This window comes from Jaculus jaculus, chromosome 3 (genome assembly GCF_020740685.1).
Source record: "Jaculus jaculus isolate mJacJac1 chromosome 3, mJacJac1.mat.Y.cur, whole genome shotgun sequence".
NCBI lineage: Eukaryota > Metazoa > Chordata > Mammalia > Rodentia > Dipodidae > Jaculus > Jaculus jaculus.
Genome location: NC_059104.1, coordinates 71,681,539 through 71,699,381, shown reverse-complemented (window position 1 = coordinate 71,699,381; position 17,843 = coordinate 71,681,539). Strand labels below are relative to the sequence as shown.

General features: G+C 37.9%; 1 protein-coding gene across 2 annotated transcripts in view; it reads right to left on the bottom strand.

Moving 5' to 3' along the window:
• Rnf17 (ring finger protein 17) overlaps positions 1-17,843 on the bottom strand; it is a 203,402-nt gene that overhangs the window by 150,348 nt on the left and 35,211 nt on the right. For both annotated transcript variants that reach the window (XM_004665887.2, XM_004665886.2), the window contains exons 7-10: positions 16,483-16,654; positions 14,383-14,459; positions 14,047-14,121; positions 4,638-4,942 (exon numbers count right to left, since the gene is read on the bottom strand). In XM_004665887.2, the coding sequence (XP_004665944.2) occupies positions 4,638-4,942; positions 14,047-14,121; positions 14,383-14,459; positions 16,483-16,654 (629 nt within the window). The remainder of the gene's footprint in view (positions 1-4,637; positions 4,943-14,046; positions 14,122-14,382; positions 14,460-16,482; positions 16,655-17,843) is intronic.

Below are 17,843 nucleotides of genomic sequence, written 5' to 3'. Positions count from 1 at the left end.
GCACACTTATAATCTTAGCATTTGGGAGGCAGAACCAGGAAGATCCAGGAGTTCAAGGAGTTGCAGGCTAGCCATGAGCAACATTAGACCCTGACTCCAAAAAAAGAAAAAAACAAAATGTAAGCAGGCTCTCTTGTCCTTTCCTGCTCTTTGTATATACCTGAACTAAGCTTCACTGAAGACTTTCAGAGTTTATTTTTGTGAGTGAACCAAGGAACAGTTCATTTTGAGTAGAAAACTGGGCAGAGATTATTATGCTTTGAAAGCAATAGTCCTTAATCTTTCTGGAGATCATGTACTCTCTTTTTAAACTGATGAAAGCTATGGCAGCTCTCTAAGTGATAGGGGATGGGATGCATAAATGTTCACAAGTTTTGCATACAATTTTTTTGGGTCACTGACTTATCACCAGAGTTCTGAAAAGAGATGGCACAGTGTAATGCTGTCATTATGGATGGCTGTAATGACAGCATTAGGAGAACAGTATAGCAGGGGCATGAGTTCAAGACAAGCTCCTGGGCTACATAGTTAAGCCCTGTTGCAAAAAAAAATAATAATAATAATGAAAAAAAGATAAGAAAGAAAAGAAAAATGAAAACAAAAACCCATTCATTTAAAGGAGAAACTTAAGGACTGAAAAGAGTTGAGCATCCATGCATCTCATAAAATAAAACATTGTATTGACCAAAAATCTTGTAGTATCTAGGCTATTTTGTTCAGTCTTCAAGATGTCAATTTCTCCCATTTTTTTCCCCAGAGATGGAATACAGATTGGACAATAAACACTTGAAAAAGTGTTCAACATCTTTAGTCATCAAGGAAATGCAAATTAAAACTGCTCTGAGATTCCGTCTCAACCCAATCACAATGGTTATCATGAAGAAAACAACAACAAATGCAAACTAGGATATGGGAAAAGAGGAACATTATACACTGCTGTTGGGAATGTAAAGTAATGCAGCCACTATAAAAACCAGTATGTATATTCCGCAGAAAGCTAAAGATAGCTGGGCATGGTGTCACACATACTTCCAGCATTTGTGAGACCCTGTCTCAGAAACATCAAATGAACAAAACACTTAAATTAGAATTACTATGATGATTCAACTACACCACTCTTGGGTATATTATTGAAATGATTCTCTAAGTCAACATACCACAGAGATGTTTGCACATCTACATTTACTGCTGCACTATTGACAATATCCAGGACATGGAACCAACCTAGATGTTCATCAACAAATGCATGTATAAAGAAAATGTGATACATATACATGATTGATTAAAAAAAAAAACTTTCTTACTAGAGAGAGAGAGAGAGACAGGGAGGGAGGGAGGGAGGGAGAGAGAGAGGGAGAATGGGTAGGCCAGAGCCTCCAGCTGCAGCAAATGAACTCCCAGATGCATGTGCCACCTTGTGCATCTTACATGGGTGCTGGGGAAATGAACCTGGGTCCTTAGGCTTCACAGGCAAGCACCTTAACAGCTAAGCCTACAGTGGGATTTTATTTAGCTAAAAAGAAAAGGGAACTCATGACATTTCTAGGAAAATGGATGGCAATGAAAATCATTATGTTAAGCCAAATAAGATAGACTCAAAGACAAATGTTTCATGTTTCATCTCCATACAGAGTCTGGTTTAAAATGTGCATGCATGCATGTGTACAGGTGAAAAAACTAGAAATGCTAGATGGAAGAAAGTAAGGGAGAAGTGGGGGAAGAGAGGGTAATGGAATAATGTGATGTGAAGGCAGAAAGAGGTGCTCCTTGTGGGAGAGGAGGAGGACTAGCAGGGGTAGCAGGGGTAAAGAGGGGGACAAATAAGAATAATGTTATATATTATGAAAATGTCATAATGGAGCCCATTACTATGTCAGCTAACTTTAAAAACAGCCATTAAATTTTGGATAAAAAATAAAATAGGGCTGGAGAGATGGCTTAGAGGTTAAGGTGCTTGCTGGCAAAGCCAAAGGACCCAGGTTTGATTCCTCAGTACCCATGCACAAGGTGATGCATGCATATGGAGTTCATTTGCAGTGGCTAGAGGGTTTGGCAACACATTCCCTTTCTTCTTCTCTCCTTCTCTCAAAAATAAATAAAAATAATATGCATAACTTGAGTCTATAGCTGTGAGAAGTACTATAAATTTTAGAAATAATTTTGCCAGAGTCAAAATTTTCTTTTGCATATGTGTGTGTGTGTGTGTGTGTGTGTGTAGAGAGTACGTGTGTGGTGTAGTTGGTGTGATATGTGATGTATGCGTGTGTGTGCATCCACATGTGTGCATATGTCAGAGGAATTTCAGGGTATAGCAGGGAAGTAAGGAGGATTAAGAAAGGAGAAAAATCAACCCTCTTAATAAGTATGTATGAAGATGTCTTAAGGAAACCTGTTACTTTGTATGTTAATTTAAAAAAGGTTAAAAGGAAAGCTGTAGAGATGGCTCAGTGGTTAAGATGTTGGCTTGCAAAGACTGGCAACCCTGGTTTGATTCCCCATTACCCATGTAAAGCCAGATGCACAAAGTGGTACATGCATCTGGAGTTCATTTGCAGCAACAGAAGACCCTGACATGTCCATTCCCTGTATCTCTTTTCCTTATGTCTTTCTGTTTGCAAATAAATAAAATATCTTTTAAAAATTAAAGGAAAGATTTCAGGTAGTAAAATGCCTTCTATCTACTGCCTACAGGTAAGAGTTGCCATACACTCAGCAATCTCCATTCCATCAAGCTCAGAGAGATGGTACAGTACCTTTTTGTCCCACAGGAACAGATGGCTGTTTCTGAAGAGGCTTTCTTTGATAGGTAGGCATCTCTATGAGATCATCTGTGAAGCATGCTTTATCAAAATAAAAAAGATACAGAATTGCACCAATTTTGTTAACAGCAACAGTGACATAAAAGTATTTAAAGAGCTGTACTTTGCCGGGTATGGTGGTGCATGCCTTTAATCCTGGCACTTGGGAGACAGAGATAAGAGGATCGCCATGGGTTCAAGGTCACCCTGAGATTGCATAGTGAATTTTAGGTCAGCTTGGGCTAGAGTGAGACCCTACCTCAAAAAACCATAAATAAACTAATAAGTTAAATTTTAAAAAACCATAAGTAAATAAAAAGCTGTACTTTTGTTGTTAATGTCAACAGTGACATACTAGTGTTTAAAAAGCTATACTTTAGTCACTAATATTAGTTAAAAAGCTATACTTTAGTTGGTAATATGCTGGCAGGGTAAGATCTCTTGCACGTCAACCCATGATAGGCTATCATTAAGTCACTGAAATATTAACATGACAACTAAGGGTAAAGAAGTGTGTCTCTTTTTTGTATTCAAAGTGTCATTCTTGGAAGTCTCTTGAGAAGCCCCATTTTCTCTTGAGTGTGTACTAATTTCTGTTTTGTTTTGTTTTTTTCTAAATCTGACATTTCTTGTCTACCTTTTTAAAAATCTGTATTTTTATTTATTTGAGACAGAGAAAGAGGGAGAGAGAGAATGGGCACACCAGGACCTCAAGCCACTGCAAACGAACTCTAGATGCATGAGCCCCCTTGTGCATCTGGCTTACATGGGTCCAGGAGAATCGAACTGGGACCCTTTGTCTTTGCAGGCAAACATCTTAACCACTAAGCCATCTCTCCCGCCCCTAATGTCCTTTTCTTAATCATGTCTCTGTGTCTGTCTCTCTCTGTGTGTGTGCTTAAAACTATATTAACATCTTTCCTTAATATACTCCAATTGTGCTTCATTTAAAAAGCCATCCTACTGGGCGTGGTGGTGCACTCCTTTAATCCCAGCACTCAGGAGGTAGAGGTAGGAGGATCGCCATGAGTTTGAGGCCACCCTGAGACTACATAGGGAATTCCAGGTCAGCCTGGGCCAGAGTGAAACCCTACCTCAAAAAATAACAATAAAAATAAAAATCCATCCTTCAGAGTCAAGCAATAAGAGACAATGTTGCTAAAATTGTCCTAAAAAAGACTTAGTATAGAATCATGTATAGTTGAGTGCATTCCCATATGAATGGAATAGACAGAATGTCAACCCTAAGCACATTAATTGTGCCACATTCACATTGTATAAAATGACACAATTCATCTCAAAACAGATTAAATCTAAGAATACAGATTTAAGAGGTTATCTTAATTCAAGGACAAAGTAATAAAACTGCTCCCACAAATTCCATATCTATAACTTATTTGTATTGATTATATCAGGTTCAAATGTAGAACACTAAAAAATGTCAAATACCCTAAGTCAAATATTAAAATTGTATCCCAGAGGCTATCTACATTATTTCATGTAAAAAAATCATGCATAGTGGCTCATATCAGTAATCTTAGCACTCAGGAGGTTACGGCAGGAGGACTGCTACGAGTTCAAGATTACTCTGGGATACATGATGAGTTCTAGGCCAGCCTGTGCTACAGTGTGAGATCCTGTTCCACACCTTCAAAAAGTAGGTAATAAAAAATTAAATTTCCCAAGTTTGGAAAATCTGTGAGTAGGAACAATGAATCAGTAAGTTCCTATGTTCTTAGAATGGTATGAGATACCAGCAGCATTTTGCTCTAAAGACATGGAACAAAAATTGTTTCTAATTACAAATAAAAAGATTCCCCCTTTTATATTTTTACTCACATTCCAGGTTTTCTTCAATAATTTCTTCAATTATCACATCAGGACTAGATCCGACTTGAGGTAGAACAGCAATAGTTTTAGGGGACGTTACTACAACCATTTCTTTCTGTGGCTGGATGCTTTTCCCTTTTGCATGCATATCTTTTGTCTCTGGTTGCAAAGGTAGTATCTGTGCTTCATTGGTTAGGACAGACATGTCAACCTTTCTTTTTTCTATTGATGAGTATGTATCACCAGAAAGTTCCTTTTTCTTATTACATTTCTTTTGAACATTCTGTCCAACTTCATTTTCTTGAGGGTAACATCTATTTAAAACATACACAGTATAACTAATACTGACCTTCAAGCCATTTCCTTTCCAGTTTCCAGTTGATACTGTGATACATACCCCTACAGTAAACATCATACAATTCAATTATTTTTAGTTACCTTAAAGAGTTATTAAACTTACACCACCATCTAATGCTGGAACATTGCCATCACCCAAAAGAAATCTTTTGCCAATTCCAAGCTGCAAGAAACTTCTAGGGTTTTTGTTTGAGACAGGGTCTATCTGGGTAGCCTACCCCAAATTGGCTTGGATCTTGGCTAGCTTCTAATTCATGATCCTGCCACCCCAACCTACCAAGTACTGGGATTATAAATTTGTTCTATAACACCTGGCTAGCTTTATGATTTTAATAGTTCAGAAATAAAAGTAAAGAAAACTTTGTATAGTCATGTCACAATCATATGATTAAAAAAAGTGATATAGGGCTGGAGAGATGGCTTAGTGGTTAAGGTACTTGCCTTCAAAGCCAAAAGACCTCAGTTCAATTCCCCAGGACCCATGTATACCAGATGCACAAGGTGGTGCATGCATTTGGAGTTCGTCTGCAGTGGCTGCAGGCCCTGGCATGCCCATTCTCTTTTTCTCTCTCTCTCTCTCCAATAAATAAAAAATAAAATTCTTTTAAAAAAGTGGATATAGGGCTGGAGAGATGGCTTAGCGGTTAAGCACTTGCCTGTGAAGCCTACGGACCCCGGTTCGAGGCTCAGATCCCCAGGTCCCACGTTAGCCAGATGCACAAGGGGGCGCACGCGTCTGGAGTTCGTTTGCAGAGGCTGGAAAGCCCTGGCGCGCCCATTCTCTCTCTCTCCCTCTATCTGTCTTTCTCTCTGTGTCTGTTTCTCTCAAATAAATAAATAAAAAAAAATTTTAAAAAAGTGGATATAGGTTTCCAAAAAAAGTATTTGAGTAAAAAATCTTGTATTCTCAACACCTTTTTATAACTTTCATCCGACTTGCCATTTTAATTAACACTGCTCACCAGGTCCAGTCTCATAAATCTTTCCTTTGACTTATACAATTGCATATCTTCTGTAGTTCATCTTCTGCCTGCACTATTTTCTTTTTCTTTTGTGCAGGACTTTGTTTCAGATTTTAATATTTTTCTAGAGTACAACCTTGTAGTGGTTTGAATGTAAAATGCTCCCCACCCTGCCCAGCCTCAAGTGTTTGTAATTAAGCCTCCAACTTCGTCCCCACAGTTGGCAGAACTTTTGGGAGATGGCACCTTGCTGTGTCATTGGGAGTGGGCCCTGAAGCTTATCAATCCAGCTCTACTGGGTATTCTGATCTCACTTACTGAAACTGTTCCTTCCAAGCTGTGTAGAGATGCGATGCCCTGGCTGCCTGCTACACATGCTTTCCCCACTATGATGGGGAAATGTTTCAGTGAAGCTGACATAAACCCTTATCTTCCATAAACTGCTTCTGGCCAGATGTTGTTTTGTCCCAAAAGAAGGTAACTACTATAGACAATTGGTTCTGAGAAGTGGCTTTTAGTCTTTTTGAACAGTTTGCAAGGTTATTATGGAAGGATTTAGAACTATAAACTAGAGAAATCTTGTTGTGCTGTAAGCAGAGTTTGATGGACAATTTTGATGAGGGTGTGAAAGACCTAAGTGCAAAGAGAATATGAGGCTTCAGAGGGGAAAAAAAGGACTTTGTCAGAACAGGGAAGAAAGGCTGGCTATGTTCTGCTCATGTCCTGAGAATTTTAGCACTGTCAAATTGAGAAGTAATGGACTGATGTATTTGGCAGAAGAAAGTATAGAGCAGAAGAATATGACACAGAAAGAAATGCAAGAAACCTTTGCTACAAAGACTAATTTTAGATCACTTATACTGTAATTGTTAAAAAGATTTCCATCATTTAATATGGACCAGCTGTTGGAATAATGGGAAAGGTGCCCTCAGGGTGAACTCTAACCCATTTGTGGCAGCCTGAATAGATGGCCTCCAATATATGGGTGTTATAACCCAGCTTCCCCTTGGCAGAGTTTGTCTCACTCTCTTGCTTGTGTTTTCCACATCCTTAGCTAGAGGTGATGTCCAGCCTTTGCTCTACCATCTTTTCCTTGCCATCATGAAGCTTCACTTTGAGACTGTAAGCCAAAATAAAACCTTTCCTCCCATCAGCTGCTTTTAAAGGTTATGTGTTTTGTCCCAGGATAGGAAGGAAAGTATAACACCATCCCATAAGCCTGCTCTCTTAAAAATCCTGGGGTCTCCATTGCAGCCTTCAGCTCATCTTCACAGCTCCATACAATGTCGTCACAGAGACTCTATGCAGGGACTATGATCCTGCTTCACATTGCCACATCACAGCAGGTGTCAGAATAAGGACCCTATTTCCTGCCCCCAGCAACACATCTCTTTCAGCAAGGCTCCACCTCCCAAATTGCCATCAGCTGAGTAGCAGACAGCTTCAGATTTGTTGAGATGAAGTTCCTGACCAGGCACAGTTATGGAAGACAAGGATTTATTGAAGCCTACAGATCCAGGGGAAGTCCCATTATGGCAGAGGAAGTTGGTCCCTCTTAAAGGACCAAGCAGAGACAGAAAAGCCCCAAGCCAAAAGCCACACAGAACACTTCAGGAACTCCAAGCAGGAACTAGGCACTTTGCATATCTTTAGATTAAATTTTTTTAAAATTTTTTTTGTTTATTTTTATTTATTTATTTGAGAGCGACGGGGGGGGGGGGAGAGAATGGGTGCGCCAGGGCTTCCAGCCACTGCAAACGAACTCCAGATGTGTGTGCCCCCTTGTGCATCTGGCTAACGTGGGTCCTGGGGAATCGAGCCTCGAACCGGGGTCCTTAGGCTTCACAGGCAAGCACTTAACTGTTAAGCCATCTCTCCAGCCCTAGATTGAAATTTTACACCCAGCAGCACACCTTAGGGCTGGACCCTAAGATCCACCTCCTCCAGCTAGGTGGCTGCAGATGCAAACTATAAACTAATAACACACTGAATATACTGGGAGCCGTCTATTCAAACTACCACAAGCTGGGAACCAAGCATGCAATATACACAAGTTTATGGGGATGATTCAAATCACTATAGACAGCCACCAAGGAAAGATGCTCACTCTGGCTATCATGGATTGCCCAGAAATCAATTAGTACAACTGAACTGAGGGAGGATGACTTACCAAACTCTTTAGAGACCACAGAATTTCATCACAAGTCCCAGATGCCAGACATGCAGCAGTAGAAGCTTTGCCATTTAAAAAAAAATTTTTTTAATTTTTATTTATTTGTGAGAGAGAGAATGAGTGATCATGGACACTCCAGGGCCTTCTGCCACTGCAAATGAACTCCAGATACATGTACCATTTTGAACATATGGCTTTACAAGGGTACTGGAGAATCAAACCCAAACCTTTGCTTTATAAGAAAGTGCCTTTAACTGCTGAGCCATCTCTCCAGTCTGCCCTGATGGTTTTTGACCTTGAATTGGTCTCTTCTTGTTATGTCTTCATTTTGCAATGGGAATATTTATGCTATTATATGTTGTAAGTATGTAACTTGCCTTTTGATTTTACAGGGCTCACAGTTAAGAGATTACCTTGGATCTCAGATCAGACTTTGAACTTATGAACAGTGCTGGGACTAAAACAGGCTATGGGGACTTTTACAGTTTGACTGAATACATTTTGCATAAGATGGCCATGAGTCTATGGAGGCCAGGGGCAGAATCTAGTGGTTTGAATGTAAAGGCCCAAGTGTTTGTGACTAAGCCTCTTAATGGCAGAACCTCTAGGAAGTGGAGTCTTGCTGGAGGTGGTGTGTCACTGGGGAAGAGCCTTGAGGTTAGTTTTATTTTACTTTATTTTTTTTATTTCTGAAAGCCCAAATTTCTTATGGCATTCAGAATTTCTTTAAAAAATTATGTTTATTTTTATTTACTTATTTGAGAGAGACTGAGAGAGAAAGAGGCAGATGAGAGAAAGGGAGGGAAAATGGGCATGCCAGGGCCTCCAGCTGCTGCAAACGAACTCCCAGACACATGCATCCCCTTAAGCATATAAGCAATTGGCTTATATGAGTCCTGGGGAATTGAACCTGGGTCCTTTGGCTTTGCAGGCAAGAGTCTTAAACTGCTAAGCCATCTCTCCCGCCCAATTTTATTTTATTTATTTTTTATATTTTTAGAGAGAGAGAATTGGCACACCAGAGCCTTAGCCACTGAAATTGAACTCCAGATGCTTATACCACTTAGTGGGCATGTGTGATCTTGCACTTGCCTCACCTTTGTGCATCTGGCTAATAGGATTTGGAGAGTTGAACATGGGTCCATTTGCTTCCCAGGCAAGTGTCTTAACTGCTAAGCCATCTCTCTAGCCCCCACTTTTATTTTTTTTAAGTAGTGTTTCATTTTAGCCCAGGCTAACCTGAAACTTATGCTGTAACCCCAGGCTAGCCTCAAACTCATGGTGATACTCCTACCTCTCCCTCCTGAGTTCTGGGATTAAAGGTATGCACTACCACACCTGGCCTTGAGGTTTATCAGTCCAGCCCTTCTGGTATTTGGGGCTTGCTCACTGAGACTGTTGAAACAATTTAAGAGCTTGAGGCTGAGATAGCCTGCTACCTTCCTTTCTATCACAGGGAAGACCTTGCCAGAGAAATTAGGATACAAATCCTTATACCCAGGTCATCATCCCACAGGCAATGCTGGGGTGAACCCCATGTTTGACTTTCAGCTGTAGATACAAGATGTGATGACCCAGCTGCCTGCTACATATACTTTCCCTACCATGATGAAACTTCCCTTAAAAACTGTAAGTTCTGAAATAAATCCTTCCATAAGCTGCTTCTGGTCAAGTGTTTTATTTCTGCAATGAAATGATAACTGCTACAGTCCTTGACCTTTTTCAATATCTGCTCTCACTTAGCAGGTAAAGTAAGTAGAACTTACTTTAAGAACTTGCTAAGAAAATAAACTCAAGACCCATAAAAAGGCAGACTGATTTTTTAGTCTTAAAAATATTTGAGTCCAGGCATGGTGGTATATGCCTTTAATCCCAGCATTTAGGAGGGAAAAGTAGGGGGATTGCCATGAGTTTGAGGCCATCCAGAGACTGCATAGGGAGTTCCAGGTCAGCCTGGGCTATGGTGAAACCTTACCTCAAAAAAGAAGGGGGGGGAACTGGGGAAATGGCTTAGCAGTTAAGGCATTTTCCTGTGAAACCAAAAGACCCAGGTTGATTCCCCAGAACCTACATAAGCCAGATGCACAAGGGACACAATCATCTGGTGCTTGTTTGTAGTGGCTAGAGGCCCTGGAATGCCCATTCTCTGTCTTTTCTCTGTCTGCCTGCAAATAAATAAATTAAAAATTTAAAAAAAAGAATGAGACTGGCTACCTGGGTTGAAATTGACCATATTTGAGAGCCAGAGCCATGTACTAAAAAAAATGAAAGTAACTACATTCATTATAAAAACATTTAAAAGAACATAGTGGCAACAGAGGTTGCTGATTATTCATAGGGATATCATACCAATCAGAGAGACAAACATGAGGTTCACCCAAGCATTGCCTGTGGGATGATGACCTGGGTATAAGGATTTGTATCTAATTTCTCTGGCAAGGTCTTCCCTGTGGTAGAAAGGAAGGTAGCAGGCTATCTCAATCATATTTCTTTTATCCCATACAAAATTAAAAGAAATCTAACTTCTGATAATTTTGTCATCTCACTTTTATCTGAATATTAGAAAAAGGCAAATATAAATATCCTAAACTTGGAATTAAGTCCAAGATCTCATCTTAGGTTTTGACATGTATACCCCAATGGCCTCCTACTTCTTTTCCACAGAAGGCTGCTAAGCAGGAACTGAACAGATCCACAATCTTCCCCCTCCAAAGTTACTTTTGTTTGCTGTATTCCTAATCTTTTTTTTTTTTCCACTTTGTTCAGGCAGCTCTAATTTATCACTTGCTTTGATCTTTTTTTTTTAAATTTTTTATTTGAGAGCGACAGACACAGAGAGAAAGACAGATAGAGGGAGAGAGAGAGAATGGGCACGCCAGGGCTTCCAGCCTCTGCAAACGAACTCCAGATGCGTGCGCCCCCTTGTGCATCTGGCTAACGTGGGACCTGGGGAACCGAGCCTCGAATCGGGGTCCTTAGGCTTCACAGGCAAGCACTTAACCGCTAAGCCATCTCTCCAGCCCTGTATTCCTAATCTTGAGTGAACAAAACCACAACTCTTCAACTTCATTGCCAAAACCAGACCTATACCATTAGGAGTGCTTTCTTCACTCTTATTCCTCACATTCAAAATTTACTAAGTTTTTAAATGTTCCCTATTTAGCATTTGTCATATCTATTCTTAGTCTTCAGTAAGTGCTATAGCCTGTGTTTGGGTTCTGATCATTTGTTTATCCTTCAGCCTCCATTATTTCAAATTACCCACTAAGTGGCTATCACAGTTACCCTTTAAAAATATAATCTAGGGTTGGAGAGATGGCTTAGAGTTTAGGTGCTTGCCTGTGAAGCCTAAGGACCCAGGTTTGGTTCCCTAATACCCATGTAAGCCAGATGCACAAGGTGATGCATGCACATGGAGTTCATTTGCAGGGGCTAGAGGCCTTGGCACACTTATTCTCTATCTGCCTCTCTCTTTCTATTTCTCAAATAAATAAATAAATAAATATTTTATTAAAATATAATCTAACAGTTACTACTTTTCTGTTTAAAACCTTCTGGAGGTTTTCTATTGTTTAGAGTTGTATTGTCCAAACTAACAGTCAATGATTGTTGTAGTGACCTTTTTCCTCCCTGAGACAAATAACTCGACCAAAAGCAGCTGATGGAAGGAAAGTTTTTAATTTTGCTTACAGTCTTGAAGGGAAACTTAATGATTGCGGGGGGAAAAGCATGGCATGAGCAGAGGCTAGACATCTTTCATGCCAACAGCAGGTGGAAAAGAACAGCAGGAGAGTGAACTGTACTCTAACAAAGAGGAGCTGGCTATAACATCCCTCCAGCAAGGCTCCACCTCCCAAATTACAAACATCTGGGGACCAAGCATTCAGAACATGAGTTTATGAGGGATATCTGATTGAAACCACCATAGTGATGATGGAAATGTAATGTGCAACCTAATATTGTAGTGTTATGGTTTGACAGCTGGTTCCAAATTTTACATTTAAACAATCTGCATATTGCTGGTATTTCTCATATTGAAACAGTCTTAATGCTTGTGGTACTGAGGTGGAGCCTATTGGGACATAATAAAGTCACCAAAGCTCTGAGCCTTATTTTATTTTAAATTTTTATTGGTTTATTTGCAAGCAGAGAGAGGAGGAGAGAAGAGACAGAGAGAATGCGCCTGCCAGGGTCTCCAGGGGCTACAAACAAACTCCAGATACATATGCTACTTTATGCATCTGGCTTTATGTTGGTACTTGGGAATCAAACTGAGGTCATTAGGCTTTGCAGGCAAGCACCTTAAATGCTGAGCCACCTCTCCAGCCCTCTGTGCCTTATTTTTTCAAACTGTTTCTATTTTTAATTGTTTCAAATTATTTCTTTAGGGGATTTGCACACATATTTCATTTTGATTGATTCCCTCTGTGCCTTTTAAAAGAGCTGGAGATACCAGGTGTTGTGATTCATGCCTATAATCCCACCACATGGAAGGCTAAGGCCTGAAAATCAATAGGAATTCAAGGCCAAGCCTGGGCTGCCTAGCAGGTTCAAGGACAGCCTGGGCCACAGAGAAACTCTGTCTCCAAAAAGAAAGAAAAAAAAAAAATTTGATGAAGAGAACTAGCTTGGGCTTTTTTCTTTTTTTTTAAGGTAGGGTACTACTCTAGCCCAGGCTGACCTGGAACTCATCCTGTCTCGAACTCACAGTGATTTTCCTACCTCTAGAGTGCTGGGATTAAAGGTATATGCCATCAAACCTGGCTACCTTGGGCCTTTTATCATTCTTCTGTCAAATTAGTATATATTTGTTCATTTTTAGCCTTCTTTCTCTTCAGTCCTCTAGGATAGCAATATTTAAAGATAACTGTTTATTTTTATTTAATTTTAGAGCAATGGGAAGTGAGTCCAGGGATACATACATGTTTAGGCAAGTGGTCTACCACTTAGTACATCCACAACTCTCAAAGTACTATCTTAGAAACAGAGATCAGGGCTCTCATTATACAGCAAACTTTCCAGTGTCCTGGTCTTCAGAACTGTGAAGAAACAAATTTCTATTCCCAAGAATTTTGTTATAGCAACATAAATGTACTAAGACAAGTAGCCATGTATGGCCACTGAGGACTTCAGATCTCACTTATGCAACCAAGGAAGTAAATTAATAATTTTACTTAGTTTTAATTTGTGTTTAAATTTAAGTAGCACACATGATTAGCAGTTAATATACTGGACAGCATATAGGAAAAAAAAAAAAAGCTTAAATGTCATCATGTAGCATACAGTAGTTTTTAGGATTTAGCTTCTATGCATGCATAGGGATACAAAACAGAACTACAGCAGTTTTCTGAATCTAGTATGATATTCTCTGCCCATGTATTTCTAGGATGCCTACCTTCCATTTTTCCTCCTTTCTACTTGCTATTCATTTTTCCAAGTTCCCTCTGTAATGCCACTAACTTCCATACCTACTATCATAGCAATTAGTAATTTTATGTTCTTTATGCTTGTTTTACTTACTGTTATTTCTCTGGTACTTATTTTAACATCTAGAGTATTAGGACATAGCACAAAAAAAAAATCAGTGTTCAATACGTGCTGACTAAATTTCAATGAGCTTCAACATATAAGGCACTGAATGCTGACCTCTTAAAAGTATTACAAACTAAACAACTATATAGAGCTGGGTATGGTGGCTTAATCTTGTAATTCTAGCATTTGGGAGGCTGAGATAGTAGGATCACTATGAGTTTGAGGCCATCCTGGGCTAGAGTGAGAACTTGCCTAAAAAGCCAATGAGTGAGTGAATAAATAAATAATTAAATAAATAGGTTCCTTAGGTTAATTTTAGTCTTGAATGGTACTAAACATCAAATTTTCTCTTAGATTATCAGATACTATCAGTATCAATCTTGCAAACACTTACTTTGTTGGGTCCTCAAATTCAATTTTTCCCATATTGTTGAACATGCAGATAATCTCACTGCAATTCATATTCAACCTGAAAATTTAGTATATAACCAAATGTTTTTACAAGTTTATTACTTTCCCTATACAACTAAATTGCTGACATTAAAATAACTAATTTGAAAGAGAACATTTAAATAATTTTCTGATTTATCATAAATTGCTATTATTTTAATTAGGTTGTTAAACATTTACAATACAAAATTTCAACTTATAATTACTTAGTATCTTAATAACTTTAGGCTGTAATACATTTTTGCACTTGTAATAATCTCTTGAATTATAACTTATTCACCTGGGAGGATTCCTTGGTATAACAGAACTAACTTGTGACAATTCACTCTCAAATGTTACCTTCAAAGTCCGGATAATCTAAAATTAAAAGAGAGGTGTTATTCATGTGTGACTTCTCCTATTTTCAAAGAAAATATTTCTTTATTTATTAGAGAGAGAGAAAGAGGGAGAAAAAGAAAGGAGAGAGAGAGGAAGGGAAGGGGAGGGAGAGGAAGAGAACGGGTGCACTAGGGCCTCTAGCCCCTGTAATTGAACTCCAGTTGCAGGTAATACTTTGTGCATCTGGCTAAAATGGGTATTGGAGAACTGAACCTGGGTCCTTAGGCTTCACAGGCCAGTGCCTTAACTGCTAAGCTATCTCTGCAGCCCATTATTTTTCTATCATAAAAGTAGAACTTTGAAAACAATGATCTTTTAAGCATTTAATTAAATCAAGGCTATGTTTTGGGTAGTCAAAGAAAAGAATGCCAATTAATGTTTATGACTCTTTTCTCTATAGGAGATTAAAGTCTTTTGGTGCTATACATAAACATATACCAATAGAGATACCAATTAATAAATGGAATATAGCTATATGATCAGAGAAAAATTCTGATCATATTTATTTTATACCTGCGTTGTTTTCTTAAAGTGTTTTCCTTTTGTCTCATTGCCTTAAGTAAATTAACCATAGTGAAGATCAAATTTTATCACATTTTTCAAAACCCCACATGTAATACATATGAAAAGACTATTACTGTTTTTAGAATTACAAATAGAAGATGACCAGGCTGAGAAAGAGTGACAAATTCTTCACCATTCATTTGGAGACTTTGGAGGCAGCTATTGGTTAACAGCTTCTCTTTTTATATCTCAGCTTACTGTTCATACTTGTTTATCTATGGGAAATGAGAACCTGAGGATTTGTACCCTTAGAGAATGAAGCAGAAGTTAGTAATGAGAATCAATGGCTAACCTTGCTCAGCCAAACTATACTACAAAAAAATAAATTTCTATTTTGCCCAATTTTATCCTCTGCCTATGATATAAGATTATATGATATGAGATAGTTAAAGTAATCATCTCCTAACTTGTACATTCTTAAAGGAGTAAGGTGCATGGGATCTTAAATTAAAATTTTAGGTCAAGTTCAGCAATATTTAAATTTATAAGAAGAAAATAAGAGTTTCATATAGCTTGCTACTCTAATTCATCCTCAGTTTTTAATTCAGGTGTCCTAGAACTTTTGTTACACCCTGAAATTTAGGTGTCTTCCAAAGGTTCCTAGTGTGAAGCTATTAGGAAGTGGTAGAAACTTTCAAGAAGTGAAGAATAATGAATGGGAGATTTTAGGTCACTGGTGGAGTGCTAATGAATAAAGACAGTGGTTTCCTAGTCCCTTAATCTCTCTTTTGTTTCTTGGCCACGAGTTACACAAGACATGCCACCACAGGCCCAAAGCAAAGGAGCCAACCTGGATTGAGACCTTTAATACCTTTTCTCTTTGTAAATTCATCTCCTCATGTGTATTATAGTGATAGAATCTGAGTGACAAAAACCTCTGTTTTCACCTCATTGTCATATTAATTGCTTTATAGAGATTTTGCTGCAGTAGTTTCCAAAATGGCAAAAAGTTCTATAAAATTATAAAAGACTAAATGAATGAATTAATGTGTATCTTAGAGTTCAAACATCCAAGAATTTTTTATTTGACATTAATTCAGACAGTTGAGTTATGATAATACAACTTACAATTTCTGATTGAACAACAGTATGAATGTATTCAGTTGAAATCATAATCTGATTTTTGAATGGGGATCTTTTTTCCTGGGCAGTAGTAGAGAATCCTGTGGTTATATAAGTAAGCCACTGACTCTCTATATTACATTGTGTTGCCAAGTGATGATGGGTGGTAGGTTAGCTGTATTAAATACATTTCTGGCTTATAATAATTTCAATCTAAAATGAGTTTATTAAAATATAATCACATTATAAGGTGAGGAGCATCTGTAGAGGTTTTGATAACCTAAAAAACAAATTGTTCTAATTAAGTATTATGTACCATATTTATGTAAAATAAGCTATCTTAGAATTGGCTCACATTGTGAGCTATTAAAATTACCTGAGTTAGGTCACAGTATGTCCTCAGAGAAGGTGCTGATTTTAATTCTTTTGCTATCTTCATAGCTGCATCCAAATCATTTTTTTTCCCTTCAATGTAGCTTTTAACCATTATTAAATCTGATAAATAATCATCTGTACTTCTTGTAAGTTCTTCACATAAGTTCTTTTTCCTTCATTTAAGACAAAGATATTTTTTCAGTATTTTATAAATATTTAGATTAGCATCATGGTCTAACCAACTGAGCTAACTGGCCAGCTATATTTATATAAACGGTAATTTATAATATTGAACAGTATTTGAAAGGGTAATTTCAGTATGTGGTAAATTAACTATAACAAGGTTAAGTGAGGCATGTTCTATGTGAATAGTATCTGAAAGACTAATTTCATTAGCCAATAAACTTAGCATATAATATGGCTATATGAGGAATTCAATTGAGCTGAAATTACAATTAAAACTTATATGTACGTAGAAAAAAGCAAAATATTTAAAAGGATATAGTTATGTTAACTATATAGCTAACACAGAATTAGGCATAAAGGAAACTCTTAATCATTCTAACATTAGGGCAACTCCTGTCTATATTTATCTTGTAGTCTCTTGTGTCTTTATAAGGATGTATCTGTACTTATTGTTTTTGGCTAGCATACACCTTTACATTTAAAACATACTACATATGTTTTTCTTAACCCTCAGCAAGGTTAAGTAGATATTTCTTCATTACATATGCCTCATTATTCAAAAACTTTCCTGTTCTCTAGAGCAGAATTACTTCATTATAGCAATTTAAAATATTTGCATTAAAATCTCAAAAATTCAATCATCAAGGAAAATGGATTCTTATTTTCCCAAAATCATATCTGGCCCCTAAGAATGAAAGTTTTTTTAAACACTGAAGATAATGTGCTACAGCCTCTGAAGGTGAAGAGACATTCCAATAACCTTTTGGTAATTGTATAAATAATCTCTGAAAGTGATTTCTTTAGAATAGAAATGGACCTTTTGGCAAGTTATAATGTGTTCTTAAACCCACTTATACATGGAATAATATCAGAAAATATTAGGAAGCCCTCATTCTACCATGGAAATATGAAATTACAACCAAAAAAACTGGATGCTATTATTTTATGGGAACTCTGGAAAACAATAAAAAGAAATCCAAAATGGTAAGAAGTTTTGTGGCTTCTTACTTGGCCTTAACCAATTTCCTCAGCATGCAGTCTCTAGAAGCAGGAGCACAATTCTCAATTCCTTGTTTCCATCAATCAAGAGGAAAACAGCTCTAACTGAGGACACTTTATAGCCTGCTTTGTGCTGCCTGAATGACTGGTCTGTTTTGTCTTAGGCAGGGAAAAAGC